Source organism: Mustela erminea, chromosome 12 (assembly GCF_009829155.1).
Source record: "Mustela erminea isolate mMusErm1 chromosome 12, mMusErm1.Pri, whole genome shotgun sequence".
Lineage (NCBI taxonomy): Eukaryota > Metazoa > Chordata > Mammalia > Carnivora > Mustelidae > Mustela > Mustela erminea.
Window position 1 is genome coordinate 47,887,880 of NC_045625.1, and position 16,176 is coordinate 47,904,055.

Genomic DNA, 16,176 nt, shown 5'->3' on the forward strand with positions numbered 1-16,176 from the left:
CTTACTGACTTGGAAAAAAATGTGAATGTTGAATTCTTTTCATTTTCCACTGGCTTATAAAGGTTAGGATTATATTACTTTTCTTCCCCCTCCATCCACCCCCTTAAAAAAAAGCTACAATAGCTTCCCTGTTAGATGAAATCGAAATTTCTTGGCCTGTCATTCAAAACCCTTTATAACCCAGCACCCGCCATGTTTTCAATTTTATCTCCTATTCATTCCCTTTCTGAGCCGTTCCCCCAACTCTAGCCTCCAGGGGTTCTCCTTACTCCCTAATACACTTGCATTTTCACACCTCTGCCTCTTTGCTTTTCCTGTTCCCCTAACCTAGGATGTCCTTTTTCCTAATCAGTCTACCTAAGAAACTCTTGCCTCTTCTCTCAGATCCAACTGAGGTGTTGCCTGTCTTCATAAATCTGTGCATCCTTTCCCCAGGCAGTTATGTCCCTCACCTGTGCTCCCATTCAGAGCACTTTAAATGACAGCATTATTCACACTATGTCATGATTCTACCGCCACATTCTCCTACCACTGCTACCTTCTGGAGCAAGGACCTTGCTTTCTGTGTGTGTGTGTGTGTGTGTGTGTGTGTGTGTGTATAAAAACCTTGGCATCTAATACATAGTGGACATATAATAAAAGCTTACCAAAGTGAATAAAAACATGTGTGCATATATTGCAGGAGGAGAAATACCCTGATTACATAAAATATGTTTTTATTCATTGTATATAATTTGGAGAATACAAAAAAACAGCAAGGAGGAAATGAAATTGACCTATAACCCTACTCCCTCAGAGATCATGTTAACAGTTCAGCATACCTATTTCCAGTTAAAGCATACTTACTTTGAAGAGGAACTCTGGGTTTTGAAATTAGAAAATGACCTACATGCTTAACAGATGATCCTAATTCTTGACTTTGCTGTTTCTTTCTTAGCTCACAGAGAGAATAATCATCCTCTTTGTGGTGATCACCAGTCAAGAGGAAGTCCAAGAGAAATATGTGGTGTGTGTTTTATTCATCTTTTGGAATCTATTGGATATGGTTAGGTAAGGAGGCAAAATAATATCTTAAAGCCAAGTTGCTTTTCTACAGTGAAACCAGTAATAGCTGCCCACATTTGGTTACCCTGAATGAGAGAGGAAAACATAACCCCTTTCCAAATTATTTTATCTTGATATTGAAATGTATTCTTAGCGCTTTCCATAATGGGCATGTCAGAGGTAATGCAAACCTCCCATGGTATTACAAGAGCAAATCAGTGCATTCAGGTTTCCAGAGAAGACTTGGCATAGCACCAATTTGGGATAAACCTCACAGCTGCTTGCTAATGAAAGGCATTCCTTGAAATTGCTCTGGTACATGTAACTGTAACAAGCAAAGCAAGACTTCTATTATGTCTTAGGATTTACAAAGTTGGTTTCTGTGAGTTCCAGAATACTTAAATACAGGGCCTCATCACTCTAGGGAAGAATGCACCTCCACATACATTTACTTTGTGTTGTTTTTCTTTGAAGTATAATTTTTAAGAAAATATTTGTTTATTTATTTGACACAAAGAGAGAGAGACAGAGATCACAGGTAGGTGGGACAGGGGGAGTAGACTCCCCGCTGAGCAGAGAGCCAGACGTCGGGCTCGATCCCAGGACCCTGAGATCATGACCTGAGCCGAAGGCAGAGGCTTAACCCACTGAGCCACCCAGGCGCCCTTTAAGATTTTATTTGATGGAGCAAGCACAAGCAGGGGGAGTAGCAGAGGGAGAGCGAGAAGCAGGCTCCTCATTGATCAGGGAGCCTGACATGGAGCTGGATCCCAGCACCCTGGGATCATGACCTGAGCAGAAGGCAGATGCTAAACCAACTGAGCCACCCAAGTGCCCCTGATTGGATAGTTCTAGATATTAATCAGCACTGACCATGTTAAGTGCGGTCACCATCTGTCACCATATGTTATGACAATATTTTTTTTTCTGGCATTTTTAAAAATTATTATTATTTTTTTATTTTTTATTTTTTATAAACATGTATTTTTATCCCCAGGGGTACAGGTCTGTGAATCGCCAGGTTTATGACAATATTTTTGACTATATTCCCTAGGCTCTACTTTTATCTCTGTGATACGTTTTATATGCAATTCCAGTGGGTCCAAATGACTTATTGAAGTTATTTTGTGGATACCCTAGGAATCCTTGAACCTCAAATTAAGAACTTTTGCTCTAGATCACCTTCAGTTTCCTTCTACTTCTGAAACTTTGCAAACAGATGGGACTAGTCTTGTCTCTACCAGCGGCGGGGTAAACAGTCCCCTTTGCTCAGAGGCTCATCTTGGGGAGGTGTCCTAACTGCTTCTTTGGCTTTCACAAATGAGAACTGCCTGTTCTACTTGCAAGATCTGGGTGTGGATAGGTAACAAAAGCGCCCTAGCATTTTAGCTGAGTTACGTAAATTATTCATTTACTATGTTGTCAGTAACTTAGCTGAATTAAAGTATTTCTGAGTAATAGGTTGAGCCTTAGAGTTAGAATGAAATGTTTTGTTGAATGAAACAAAACTTGGGGTGGATTTCATGGACTTTTGTAGCCCTTGCGTTCATGAGACAAGGAGCCCCATCTGGGATTGAGACCTTCTGACATACTGTTCTCTGGTATGCCTGACTCTTTTGGTGTCAATTCAGTCTCTAATGAGCACAGTTAAACCCATTAGAGAACAAAATGATTTTAATGTTGAGAGTAGTTATCATGATGTCATGGAAGGGCTTTTTAACAGAGGAGATCTTAGGATGCATCCCACTGCAATTACTTGCTGTATAATCTTGGACTCCCACTGAACCTTCAAAAACAGAAGAATTGTGATAATTCATGTACTTTAACATTCACCTTTTATTTATTTCTTAATTAATTAGTTAATTAATTAGAGCAAGTGTCAGGGTAGGGAGGGGCAGAGGCGGAGGGAGAGGGAGAGATTCTTAAGCAGGCGTACTCCACACTCAGGTATAGCCAGATACAAGGCTCGATCTCAGGAGCCTAAGATCATGACTGGACCTGAAATCAGGAGTCAGACACTTAACCGACTGAGTCCCCCAGGCACCCAACATTCACATATAAAATAGAAAATTTGTGGGTTTTAGTGTATTTAAAGATGTGTAACTATCATCACTAATTTGAGGACATTTTCACTGCACTCTATAAAGAAACCACAAACCTCTTAGCAGTAAAATCCCCATTTTCTCCTCTCAGCCCGCGGCAAATACTAACATACTGTCTCTATGAATTCACCTATTGTGGACATTTCATATAAATGGAACCATACTGTATATGGCCTCTTGTGACTGATTTCCTTCACTTAGCTTAATGTTTTCAAGGTTTATCTATGGTATAACATGTATCAGTATTTCATTCCTTTTTATCAGTATTTTATTCCTTTTGTGGATAACATTCCATTATAGCAATATACCACTTTTATTTATCCATTCTTCAGCTGATGGACATACTTTCTGGTTATGAGGAATATCGCTATGAATAGTCATGTACAAGCTTTTGTATATGAATAGGCTTTCTTTTCTTATAACTTGGAAGTAAAATTTCTAAGCATGTAGCCTTTTCAAAACTCAGTTTTTTCCCTTCTGTGATGTTGGGGTGGAATTATCTTCTGAACTTACCCTAAAATTTCTTTTTTTTTAAGGCAAGGACTAGAGAGACACCTGGATGGCTCAGTCGGTTAAGCATCTGCCTTCAGCTCAGGTCATGATCTCAGGGTCCTGGGACTGAGTCCCACATAGGGCTCTCTGCTCAATGGGGAGTCTGCTGTTCCCTTTGCCTCTGCTACCCCACCTAATTGTGCGTACTCTCTCTCTTTCAAATAAATAAAATCTTAAATAAATAAATGCAAGGACTAGAAAAGGGTATCTATTAAAAAAAACCCACATCCAGATGATTGTTAATGCTAAAAAACTAGTTTCTTCCTAAGATGAGTGAAACTAGGGTGGGTGTACAACCAACCCTTGCCACGTCTATTCAGCATTGTACTGGAAATACTCGTCATGGCAGTTAGGCAAGAAAATGTTGTGAAAGGCAGGAAGGAGTAAAGTCTGTTGGCAGGTTATATGATTTTGTACATAAAATCATAAGGAATCCACTAAAAGTACTAGAACTAGTAAACCAGTAAAGAAAGGTTGTTGAATACAAAACCAATATACAAAACTATTTTTGTATATTGTGTTTTATACACTTGCAATGACCTATTTTAAGATAAAATTAAGGAAAATTTTCATTTATAATAGCATCCAAAAAATAAAGTACTTAGGAATAAATTTAACAAGAGATGTGCAGAACTTACACATTGAAAACTTTAAAATACTATTGGGAGAAATTTAAAAATACCTAAATTAAGAGATAACCCATGCTTATGGGTTGAAAACTTAATAAGACTGCAACACTCTCCAAATTGATCTACATATTCAGTGCCATCCTTATCAGAATCCCAGCTGGCTGCTTTGCAGAAATTGCAAAGCTGATTTTAAAACTCATATGGAAATTTAAGGAACTTACTAGCCCAAGCAATCTTGAAGAAGAACATAGTTGGAAGACTCACACTTCTCAATTTCAGAACTCACTACAAAGCCATAATAATAAAGAATGTGATACTGGCATAAGGATATAGCACAGAATAGAATTGATATAGTCTGGGGATAAATTCTCACATTTATAGTTGATTGATTTTTGACAAGGGACCAAGACCATTAAATGGGGCTGGGGGAATAGTCTTTTCAACAGATGGTGCTGGGATAATGACATGTCCAGCTGCGTGGATCCTTACCTCACACCATATACAAAAATTAAAATGGATCAAAAAACCTAAATGTAAGAGCTAAACCTATAAAACTCCAAGAATGCATGGAGGTAAACCTTTGTGATTTTGGATTTGGCAGAGGATTCTCATACACCAAAAACAAAGCAACAGAAGAAAGAAGATACACGGGACTTCATCAAAAGTGGTTTTAAACATATAAGATGCTTATCTACTCTTGTAATAAAAAATAGATGCCACGGACACCTGGGTGGCTCAGTGGGTTAAAGCCTCTGCCTTCGGCTTAGGTCGTGATCTCAGGGTCCTGGGATCAAGCCCCACATCGGGCTATCCGCTCAACAGGGAGCCTGCTTCCCCCCCCAAACCCCGTCTGCCTCTCTGCTTACTTGTGATCTCTGTCTGTCAAATAAATAAAATAAAATCTTTTTAAAAAAATAGATGCCATTTTCGAGATTGGTACAGATCAAGTTTGATAATATGCCATGTTTAGTAAAGGCTTGCACTGTTGGTATATGGTTTTTATATACACAGATAAGCAATTACAAGAGTTTTTGAGAGGATATATAAGAAACTGGCATTGGTCCTTGCCTCTGAGGAATGGAATCGAGGTCCTAGAATGGGAGAAAGGTTTCGTTTTCTCCATTCATGTTCTCAGGGTTTTGGATTTTGTTTTGCCATATTACGTACTGCCTATTCCAGTAGTTCTCAAAGTACAGACCCTAGCCCTGTGTGGCATCTGCATCACCTGGAACTTGTTTATAATAGAAATTCTCAGGCTCTACCTGAGACCCACAGAATGAGACCCTCTGGGCATATGGCCTAGCAGTGTGTGCTTTAGCAAGACCTCTGGTTGATTCTGATGTCCGCTTAAGCTTGAGAACCACTGCCTAGTTAGAGAAACAAAAAGATGCAGACTACTTCCTCCATTACATCACGAAGGCAGCTTTAAAACCACCTATTGCACTCAAAACAAGCTTCTAAGGCTGGCTCTCTAACTGATCACACAGCGTAGCCCAACTGCACGAGCAGAACGATGACCAATAAGGACTTGGAAGTCACACTTGTGTTTTAAAAATTCATTACCTATTAACACCACTGCTATTCAACATAGTACTAGAGGTCCTAGCCTCAGCAATCAGACAACAAAAGGAAATTAAAGGCATCCAAATTGGCAAAGAAGAAGTCAAATTATCACTCTTCGCAGATGATATGATACTATATGTGGAAAACCCAAAAGACTCCACTCCAAAACTGCTAGAACTTATACAGGAATTCAGTAAAGTGTCAGGATATAAAATCAATGCACAGAAATCAGTTGCATTTCTCTACACCAACAGCAAGACAGAAGAAAGAGAAATTAAGGAGTCCATCCCATTTACAATTGCACCCAAAACCATAAGATACCTAGGAATAAACCTAACCAAAGAGACACAGAATCTATACTCAGAAAACTATAAAGTACTCATGAAAGAAATTGAGGAAGACACAAAGAAATGGAAAAATGTTCCATGCTCCTGGATTGGAAGAATAAATATTGTGAAAATGTCTATGCTACCTAAAGCAATCTACACATTTAATGCAATTCCTATCAAAGTACCATCCATCTTTTTCAAAGAAATGGAACAAATAATGCTAAAATTTATATGGAACCAGAAAAGACCTCGAATAGCCAAAGGGATATTGAAAAAGAAAGCCAACGTTGGTGGCATCACAATTCCGGACTTCAAGCTCTATTACAAAGCTGTCGTCATCAAGACAGCATGGTACTGGCACAAAAACAGACACATAGATCAATGGAACAGAATAGAGAGCCCAGAAATAGACCCTCAACTCTATGGCCAACTAATCTTCGACAAAGCAGGAAAGAATGTCCAATGGCAAAAAGACAGCCTCTTCAATAAATGGTGCTGGGAAAATTGGACAGCCACATGCAGAAAAATGAAATTGGACCATTTCCTTACACCACACACAAAAATAGACTCAAAATGGATGAAGGACCTCAATGTGCGAAAGGAATCCATCAAAATCCTTGAGGAGAACACAGGCAGCAACCTCTTTGACCTCAACCGCAGCAACATCTTCCTAGGAACAACGCAAAAGGCAAGGGAAGCAAGGGCAAAAATGAACTATTGGGATTTCATCAAGATCAAAAGCTTTTGCACAGCAAAGGAAACAGTTAACAAAATCAAAAGACAACTGACAGAATGGGAGAAGATATTTGCAAATGACATATCAGATAAAGGACTAGTGTCCAGAATCTATAAAGAACTTAGCAAACTCAACACCCAAAGAACAAATAATCCAATCAAGAAATGGGCAGAGGACATGAACAGACATTTCTGCAAAGAAGACATCCAGATGGCCAACAGACACATGAAAAAGTGCTCCGTATCACTCGGCATCAGGGAAATACAAATCAAAACCACAATGAGATATCACCTCACACCAGTCAGAATGGCTAAAATAAACAAGTCAGGAAATGACAGATGCTGGCGAGGATGCGGAGAAAGGGGAACCCTCCTACACTGTTGGTGGGAATGCAAGCTGGTGCAGCCACTCTGGAAAACAGCATGGAGGTTCCTCAAAATGTTGAAAATAGAACTGCCCTATGACCCAGCAATTGCACTATTGGGTATTTACCCTAAGGATACAAACGTAGTGATCCAAAGGGGCACATGCACCCGAATGTTTATAGCAGCAATGTCCACAATAGCCAAACTATGGAAAGAACCTAGATGTCCATCAACAGATGAATGGATCAAGAAGATGTGGTATATATACACAATGGAATACTATGCAGCCATCAAAAGAAATGAAATCTTGCCATTTGCGACAACATGGATGGAACTAGAGCGTATCATGCTTAGCGAAATAAGTCAAGCAGAGAAAGACAACTATCATATGATCTCCCTGATATGAGGAAGTGGTGATGCAACATGGGGGCTTAAGTGGGTAGGAGAAGAATAAATGAAACAAGATGGGATTGGGAGGGAGACAAACCATAAGTGACTTTTAATCTCACAAAACAAACTGAGGGTTGCTGGGGGGAGGGGGTTTGGGAGAAGGGGGTGGGATTATGGACATTGGGGAGGGTATGTGCTTTGGTGAGTGCTGTGAAGTGTGTAAACCTGGTGATTCACAGACCTGTACCCCTGGGGATAGAGTATTATGCCTCCATCAGAAAGGATGAATACCCAACTTTTGTAGCAACATGGACGGGACTGGAAGAGATTATGCTGAGTGAAATAAGTCAAGCAGAGAGAGTCAATTATCATATGGTTTCACTTATTTGTGGAGCATAACAAATAGCATGGAGGACATGGGGACTTAGAGTGGAGAAGGGAGTTGGGGGAAATTGGAAGGGGAGGTGAACCATGAGAGACTTTGGACTCTGAAAAACAATCTGAGGGTTTTGAAGGGACGGGGGGTGGGAGGTTGGGGTACCAGGTGGTGGGTATTATAGAGGGCACGGATTGCATGGAGCACGGGGTGTGGTGCAAAAATAATGAATACTGTTATGCTGGAAATAAAAAAAATAAAAAATAAAAAATAAAAAATAAAAAATTCATTACCTAGGGACGCCTGGGTGGCTCAGTTGGTTAAGCAGCTGCCTTCGGCTCAGGTCATGATCCCAGAGTCCTGGGATCGAGTCCCACATCGGGCTCCTTGCTCGGCGGGGAGCCTGCTTCTCCCTCTGCCTCTGCCTGCCATTCTGTCTGCCTGTGCTCACTCTCTCTCCCTCTCTCTGACAAATAAACAAAATCTTTAAAAAAAAAAAAAAATTCGTTACCTAAATATTTACAAGTCTGTCTGTTTTTAAAAACCCAGCTGCATACTGGATAAAATGGGCTTAGCTTCTGAGTGAACCTAAATTCACTCTTCAGGGAAAGGTGTAATTTGCTGAGGGGTAAGGGTTTCATTTTTCTTTGTTTACCTCCATAATTATCCATGGTCCAACCCCTGAGACAAGCCAGACTGACACAGTTCTCTCCCCCGCCCCCCCCTTTTTTTTTTTACCTCCCACTTAAATGGTAGAAAATAAGGTTTGGAATTTAAACTTTCCACTTGTATCTCTGTGTTTAATTACAGTGTAAGGTATTTTCTTCTCTTCTTCTCCCAGATATCAGTGGGAAATGATGTTTCTGAGCTCCTTGTCTTGTTTTAGGTACACTTATAGCATGTTGTCAGTCGTAGGGATATCCTACGCCGTCCTGACCTGGCTCAGTCAGACGCTGTGGATGCCCGTTTATCCTCTGTGTGTTCTTGCTGAAGGTAAGAGTGACTTTGCATTATTGTTTCCTGACAAAAGCAATCTACTTATAATGGTTCACTTAACTTTTTGATGATTAAATTACTATTTTTGCTACTGCTAGCGGACAGCTGACTCATTGGGTCATTCCTGACACACTTCCCTTGATGCAAAAAAGCAAAACATTAAGAAACAAAGTTAGAGGGGGAAGCAGCTTTGCACAGTAGACAGAATATTAGATGAGGAATGAAGACATCTGAGTACAGGCCCTTAACTTCATTAACTCACTGTATGAGTTTTGGGCAAATCATTTAACCTCTCTCAGTTTACTCATCCAAAAGGGGTTTAACATTAGTGACTCAGTGATTTTTTTTTTTTTTTTAAAGTATGCTCCACACCCAGGGTGAGGCTTGAATTCATGACCCTGAGATCAAGACCTGGGTTGAGATCAGGAGTTGGATGCTTTACCAACTGAGCTACTCAGGCACCCCAATGATTATTTTTAGTGCATAGAAATTGAGTTCCCCCTGACTGGATTATCTTTCCTACTTGACTATCTACCATGCATCACATTGTCTGCCAGGAACAGTTAACTCTACCTTTAGATCGTCATTAATTTCTCAGGGGAGCATTCCTCAACTTTCTCAAGTAAGTCTGTTCCCCGCCCCCTGCCCTCAGTACAGCACCATGAATCTCTCTTTCATAAGACCTGTCTCAGGTGTGATTAGACGTTTGTGTGATTCTTTGAATACTCTCTGTTTCCTGTCTAGCCTCTAAGCAACTTGGGGATATGGGTTTGTTGTTTCCTTGCTTCCCTTTTTCTCATGCACCCAATGTATATGCTCAATAAACACTGAATAAATTATTGAATACAGTATGAATTCAGCTAGTTACTTAGCCTAAATGTAAACCTAAAACTTAAATAAAATTCATCAGTTTGCAAAAAGCTTGAGGATATTAGGGGAATATATGCTTCCTTCCATAATGGATTTGGCAGACTGGTAAGGAACTTTCTGAAACATTAACATTTTTGAAAACAGAAGGCATAAAGAAATTAAGAAAGTAAGGGAAAACATAGAAAAAGAAATTTAAAATAAAATAGTGACATTGGTGAAAATCATAAAGTGTATATAGTCTACCCACGTTTTGTACTGATGAGCAGAGAAAAATTTATAGTAAATCATATTAGGTAGAACTTTATAATTTTTTTTGCTTTCAAAAGAATTACTAATTTTTAGAACAGACTAAGCCAAAAGAATCTAGAGAATATTCCTAAAAACTAAAAAAAACTGGATTGCTCATTTCTTTGAGAATGAAATTCTTCACTCATTGAAACATTTATTAAGTAAATTGCTTTATTATATTGTATGAAAAATACCATAAAGAATATATTATAAAGGACTAAGGTAGAGACGGGAGTAGTCTTTTCCTAAAAATAAAGGATGAATAACTATAGAAAACTTGTACATTCTCATTATTTGATAACGTTAAGCCTTCACCTTTCTGGGAAAACCATGTTCCAGTATGTTTGCCATAAAACCCATTTCTTTTTTTGAAATTAGATTCATTAACTTATTCTTGCAATTAAAAAGCAAAGTGTACGTGTAGAAAAGGAGTCTGGAGGTATATGTGACAAAATGTTAATAATTCTGGGTGGCAGAAAATGGGTCACTGAAGTTTAATCTTCACATGTTTCTTTATATTTTAAATGCCCTAAAGTATAAAAAGATGTGGTTCAGAAAACCTGGTTGACTTTTTGAGGACTCTAATATTTTTAAAGAACTATAGTTTCCCATCCAATAACATCAAAGACAAAAGCAAGGTGTGTAGACAGCCAGATCATCAGTTTATACCGATTAACTGCTAGAAACTTAGGCACAGCATCTGGAAGTCTTCGACGGCAGGTCAGCTGCGGACCCTGTGGCCGAGCCACTCACCCCGCTCAGGCTAGCCATCGCGGCCTTGGTTGCCCAACGTTTCTTCTGTCTCTCATTTTTTTTTTTTTAATTTACAAATAATTTTAGACTTACAAGAAATTACAAAAACAGTGTATGGTTCACGTGTGCCCTTCACCCAGCTTGTGCTAACAGCCTCTTACATAACCATAGTTCATTATCATTTCATAAAATGTCATAAAAATCCGTATGTGAGATATAACTTCATAGAACCTCCTCTTTATTTTCATTGAAGTATAATTAACATCCAGTGTTACATTAGTTTTAGGTGTATAACCTAGTTTGATTCATCAGTTCCATATATTACTCATTGCTTGCCACAGTAAGCTGAGCCACCACCTGTCACTGTACGACATTCTCAGAGTATTACTGACTCTACTCCCTATGCGGTACTTTCCCTCTCCATGCCTTACTCATTTTATAACTGGAAGTTTTTACCTCTTATAGTGTGTCCCCCAAATACCTCCCCACTGGCAACCATAAGTTGGTGCTCTGTATTTAAGTCTTTTATTTTTTATATTCCATATATAAATGAAATCGTATGGCATTTGTCTTCTCTATCTGACTTATTCCACTTGGTATAATACCCTCTAGGTCCATCCATGTTCTTGTAAGTGGCAAAATCTCTCTTTTTTTTTATGCCCAAGTAACATTCCACTGTGTGTGTATCTTGAACACATAAACACATCTACTTTACCCATTCATTCATCTATTGATGATACTGGGGTTGCTTCCTTATCTTGGTTATTGTAACTCATGCTGCAGTAAACATAGGGGTGCATTCATCTTTTCCAATTAGTGTTTTTGTTTTCTTTGGATAAATAAGCAGTCATGGAATTACTGGAGGATATGATACTGCTTTTATTTTTTTTTTAAGCTAACACTGTAATTACCCATCTTATTAAGCAGTAATTTCTCAGAAGAAAAGATCTAAGACAAAATCTTAGGTATATTTGAAGCATTCACACATACAGTGCACTCGTGTCTATTCAACCTGAGGGTCTCTATAAGACTGCTCAACCCATTCCCAATTAGTATTTGAATGTGAACTTTCCTAGTAACTGTGAGTTCACTGGTATGGTAGTTCTATTTTTAATTTTTTGGATGAACTTCGATACTGTTTTCCACAGGGGCTGTACCTTTACCTGCCCACCCCAGTGTATGGGGTTTCTTTTGCTTCCCATCCTTACCAGCATGTGTTTTTTGGGGTTGGGGTTTTTGTTTTGTTTTTTGTTTTTTTTTGTTTTTGTTTTTTTGGATGCCAGCTATTCTGACAGGTGTGAGGTTATATCTCATTATGATTTTGATTTGCATTTCCCTGATGATAAGTGAGGTTGAGCATCTTTCCATGTGTCTGTATGCCACTTGTATGTCTTTGGAAAAATGGCTGTGCAGGTCCTCTGCCCATTTTTTAATAAGAGAGTTAAGCAACTGTCTGGTATTGAGTTGTAGAAGTTCTCCATATATTTTGGACTTTAACCCTTTGTCAGATATTTTGTTTTCAAATAGGTTGCCTTTCATTTTGTTGATAGTTCCCTTTGCTATGCAAAAGCTTTTTATTTTGTTGTACTCCCAAATAAGTTTGCTTTCATTTCCCTTGTCTGAGGAGACATCTATAATATGTTGCTAAGGGTGATGTCCAGATGACTGCTTATGTTTTCTTGCAGGAGTTTTATAGTTTGGGGGTTCACATTTAGGTCTCTAATCCATTTTGCGTTTAATTTTGTGTGGGTTGTAAGAAAGGGGTCCAATTTCATTCTTTTGCAAGCAGCTTCCCAGGTTTTTTTGTTTTTTGTTTTTTGCACCATTTATTAAAAAGGCTGTCTTTTCCCCACTCTAAATTCTTGCCTTTGTGATAAACTGACTGTATGGGCACGGTTTATTTCTGGGTTCCTTATCCTGTTCCATCAATCTGTGTATCCATTTTACCATCCTTGGATTACTATGGCTTTGTCATGTATCTTGAAACTGGAATTGTGATACCTCTGGCTATGTTCTTCTTTCTCAAGATTTATCTATTCAAGGTCTTTCGTGGTTCTAAACAAATTTTAGGATTATTTATTCTTTTTCTATGAAAAGTACTATTGGCATTTTTGTGGGGATTGCACTGAATCTAGTTTGCTTTGGGTAGTATGGACATTTTAATGATAGTCTTCTCATTTGTGTGGTATATCTTCCTATTTGTGTCATCTTCAGTTTCTTTCTTCAAAGTCTTATAGCTTTCAGAGTATAGGTCTTTCATCTCCTTAGTTAAGTTTATTCCTAGGTATTTTATTCTTTTTGTGCATGTATAAATGGTTAGTAGCATATAGAAGAAATGTAACAAAATTCTGTTAATTTTGTGTCCTACAAATTTACTGAACTTATTTATCAGTTCTAATAGTATTTTGGTGGAGTCTATAGGGTTTTCTGTATGTGGTGTAGCATGTCATCTGCAAATATTGTTAGCTTAACTTCTTCCTTGCCAATTTGGAAACTGCTCTTTTTTTTTTTAAGATTTATTTATTTGACAGAGATCACAAGTAGGTAGAGAGGCAGAGAGAGAGGGGAGGAAGCAGGCTCCCTGCTGAGCAGAGAGCCTGTTGTGGGACTCGATCCCAGGACCCCAAGATCATGACCTGAGCCGAAGGCAGAGGCTTAATCCACTGAGCCACCCAGGCACCCTGGAAACTGCTCTTTCTTGTGTGATTGCTGCAGCTAGGACTTCCAGTACTCTGTCGAGTTAAAGTGGTGAGAGCGGACATCCTTGTCTTGTTCCTGATCTTAGAGAAAAACCCGTGTTTCTTAAGCACTGAGTATGTTAGCTGTGGGTTTTTCATATATGGCCTTTATTATGTTGAGGTATGTTCCCTTTGAACCCATTTCATTAGTAGAGTTTTTAACATGAATGGATGCTGTATTTTGTCAAAAGCTTTTTCTACATCTATTGAAATGGTCCTATAGGTTTTATGTTTCCTTTTGTCCGTGTGATATATCACATTGACTCATTTGCAAATATTTAATCACCCTTGCATCACTGGAATAAATCTCACTTGTTTGTGGTGAATGATCTTTTTAATGTATTGTTGTGTACAGTTTGCTAATATTTTGTTGAGGGTTTTTGCACTATGTTCATCATACTGGGGTGTAGGGTTTTGTTTTTGTTTTAGTTTAACAGTGTCTCTGGTTTTGAAATCAGGGAAATGATGGCCTTATAGAATGAATTTGGAAGTTTCCCTTCCTATTTTGTTTTTTGGAATAATTCTTTAAATGTTTGGTAGAATTCACCTGTGAGGCTATTATGGTCCCAGACTGTTGTTTGTTGGGAATTTTAGATTACAGATTCAATTTCTTTACTAGTGACTGGTCTGGTCAAATTTTCTATTTCTTCCTGAATCACTTTTTTTTTTTTTTTTTAAGATTTTATTTGACAGAGAGAGAGACACAGAGAGAGAACACACACAGGAGAAGTGGGAGAGGGAGGCTTCCTGCTTAGCAGGGAGCCTGATGCGGGGCTCGATCCCAGGACCCCAGGATCATCTGAGCCAAAGGCAGATGCTTAATGAGTTAGACACCCAGGGATGCCTCCACTTTTGGGAGATGTATATTAGGATTATCTGTTTCTTCTAGGTTGTCCAATTTGTCGGCATATATTTTTCATCATATTCTCTTATAATCCTTTGTATTTCTCTGCTATCATTTCTTCATTTTTAATTTTATTTTAGTTCTCTTTTTTCTGATGAGTCTGGCTAAAGAATTACCAATTTTGGTTATTTCAAAGGACCAGTTCTTGGTTTCATTGATCTGGGTTTTTTTGTTTTTATTTTTTTAGTTTTTCAATTAATTCTACTATAGTCTTTATTATTTCCTTCCTTCTACTTTCTGCGAACTTTGGGCTTTGTTCTTTTTCCAGCTCCTTGAGGTATAAGTTTAGATTGTTTGAGAGTCATATTGTTTGTTGAGATAGGCCTGTATTGCTATAAACTTCCTTTTTAGGACTGCTTTTGCCACATCCCAAAGATTCTCACTGCAATTTTTCCATTTTCATTTGTCTCCATGTATTTTTTTAAATTTTCTTTGATTTCTTTGTTGATGCATTCATTGTTTAATAGCATGTTGTTTAGCCTTCATGTATTTGTATCCTTTCAAGAGTTTTTCTTATAATTGATTTCTAGTTTTATATTGTCATGGTTGAAAAAATGCTTGATAGGACTTCAGTCTCTTTAAAAAAAATTTTGAGACTTGTGTTATGGCCTAACGTTTGATGTATCCTGGAGAATGTTCTGTGTGCATTTTAAAAGAATGCATATTGAGGTTTTTTGGTTGGGTTTTTTTTTTTAATGGAATGTTCTGTATATATCTGTTAGGGCCCTCTGGTCTAATTATGGCACTCCCTTCTGGCCTGCAAAGTTTCTGCTGAAAAAATCAGCTGATAGCCATAGGGGATTTCCCTGTGGGTAATGGTTTTTTTCTCTTGCTGCTTTGAAAACTCCCTCTATATCACTTCTTCTTGCCATTTTATTTATTATGTGTCTTGCTATGGACCTCCTTAGATTTATCTAGTTAGGAGCTCTTTGTGCTTCTTGAAATGTGATGGATAGATCTTTTCTTTCCCAGAGTAGGGAAGTTTTCAGTTATTTCTTCAAATAAGTTATCTACTCCCTTCTCTCTCTTTCTCTTCTGGGATCCCTATAATGTGAACGTTGTTACTCGTCACAGAGTTGTTGAGTTCCCTTTACTGAACTCTTTTCTTAATTTTTTTTGTTTTTGCTGTTCACTTTGATTACTTTCCATTACCCTGTCTTCAAGATTGTTGATCTGTTCTTCTGCATCCTCTGATCTGCTCTTGATTCCTTCCAGTGTATTTATTTCATTTTTTGACTTCTTCAGCTCTGTATTTTTTCTTTGTTGAAGTTCTGACTGAGATCATCCACTCTTTTTTCACATTCAGTGAGTATCTTTATGACCATTACTTGGAACTCTTTATCAGGCACATTGGTTGTTTATTTCATTTAGCTCTTCTACTGTGATTCTGTTCTTTCATTTGGGCCATATTCCTCTGTCTCCTCATTTTGTCTAACTCTGTGTTTGTTTTTGTATAGTAGGTGAGTTAGCTATGTCTCCTGGTCTTGAAAGTAGTGGCCTTATGTTGAAGGCGCCCTGTGGAGCCCTGTAGCACACCTTCC

The 16,176-nt window shown here is 38.3% G+C and overlaps 1 protein-coding gene across 2 annotated transcripts in view; it reads left to right on the top strand.

Moving 5' to 3' along the window:
* The window catches only part of HACD4 (3-hydroxyacyl-CoA dehydratase 4), a 40,582-nt gene that overhangs the window by 17,542 nt on the left and 6,864 nt on the right, over positions 1–16,176 (top strand). For both annotated transcript variants that reach the window (XM_032306232.1, XM_032306233.1), the window contains exons 4-5: positions 938–1,050; positions 8,973–9,079. In XM_032306232.1, coding sequence (XP_032162123.1) covers positions 938–1,050; positions 8,973–9,079 — 220 coding nt within the window. The remainder of the gene's footprint in view (positions 1–937; positions 1,051–8,972; positions 9,080–16,176) is intronic.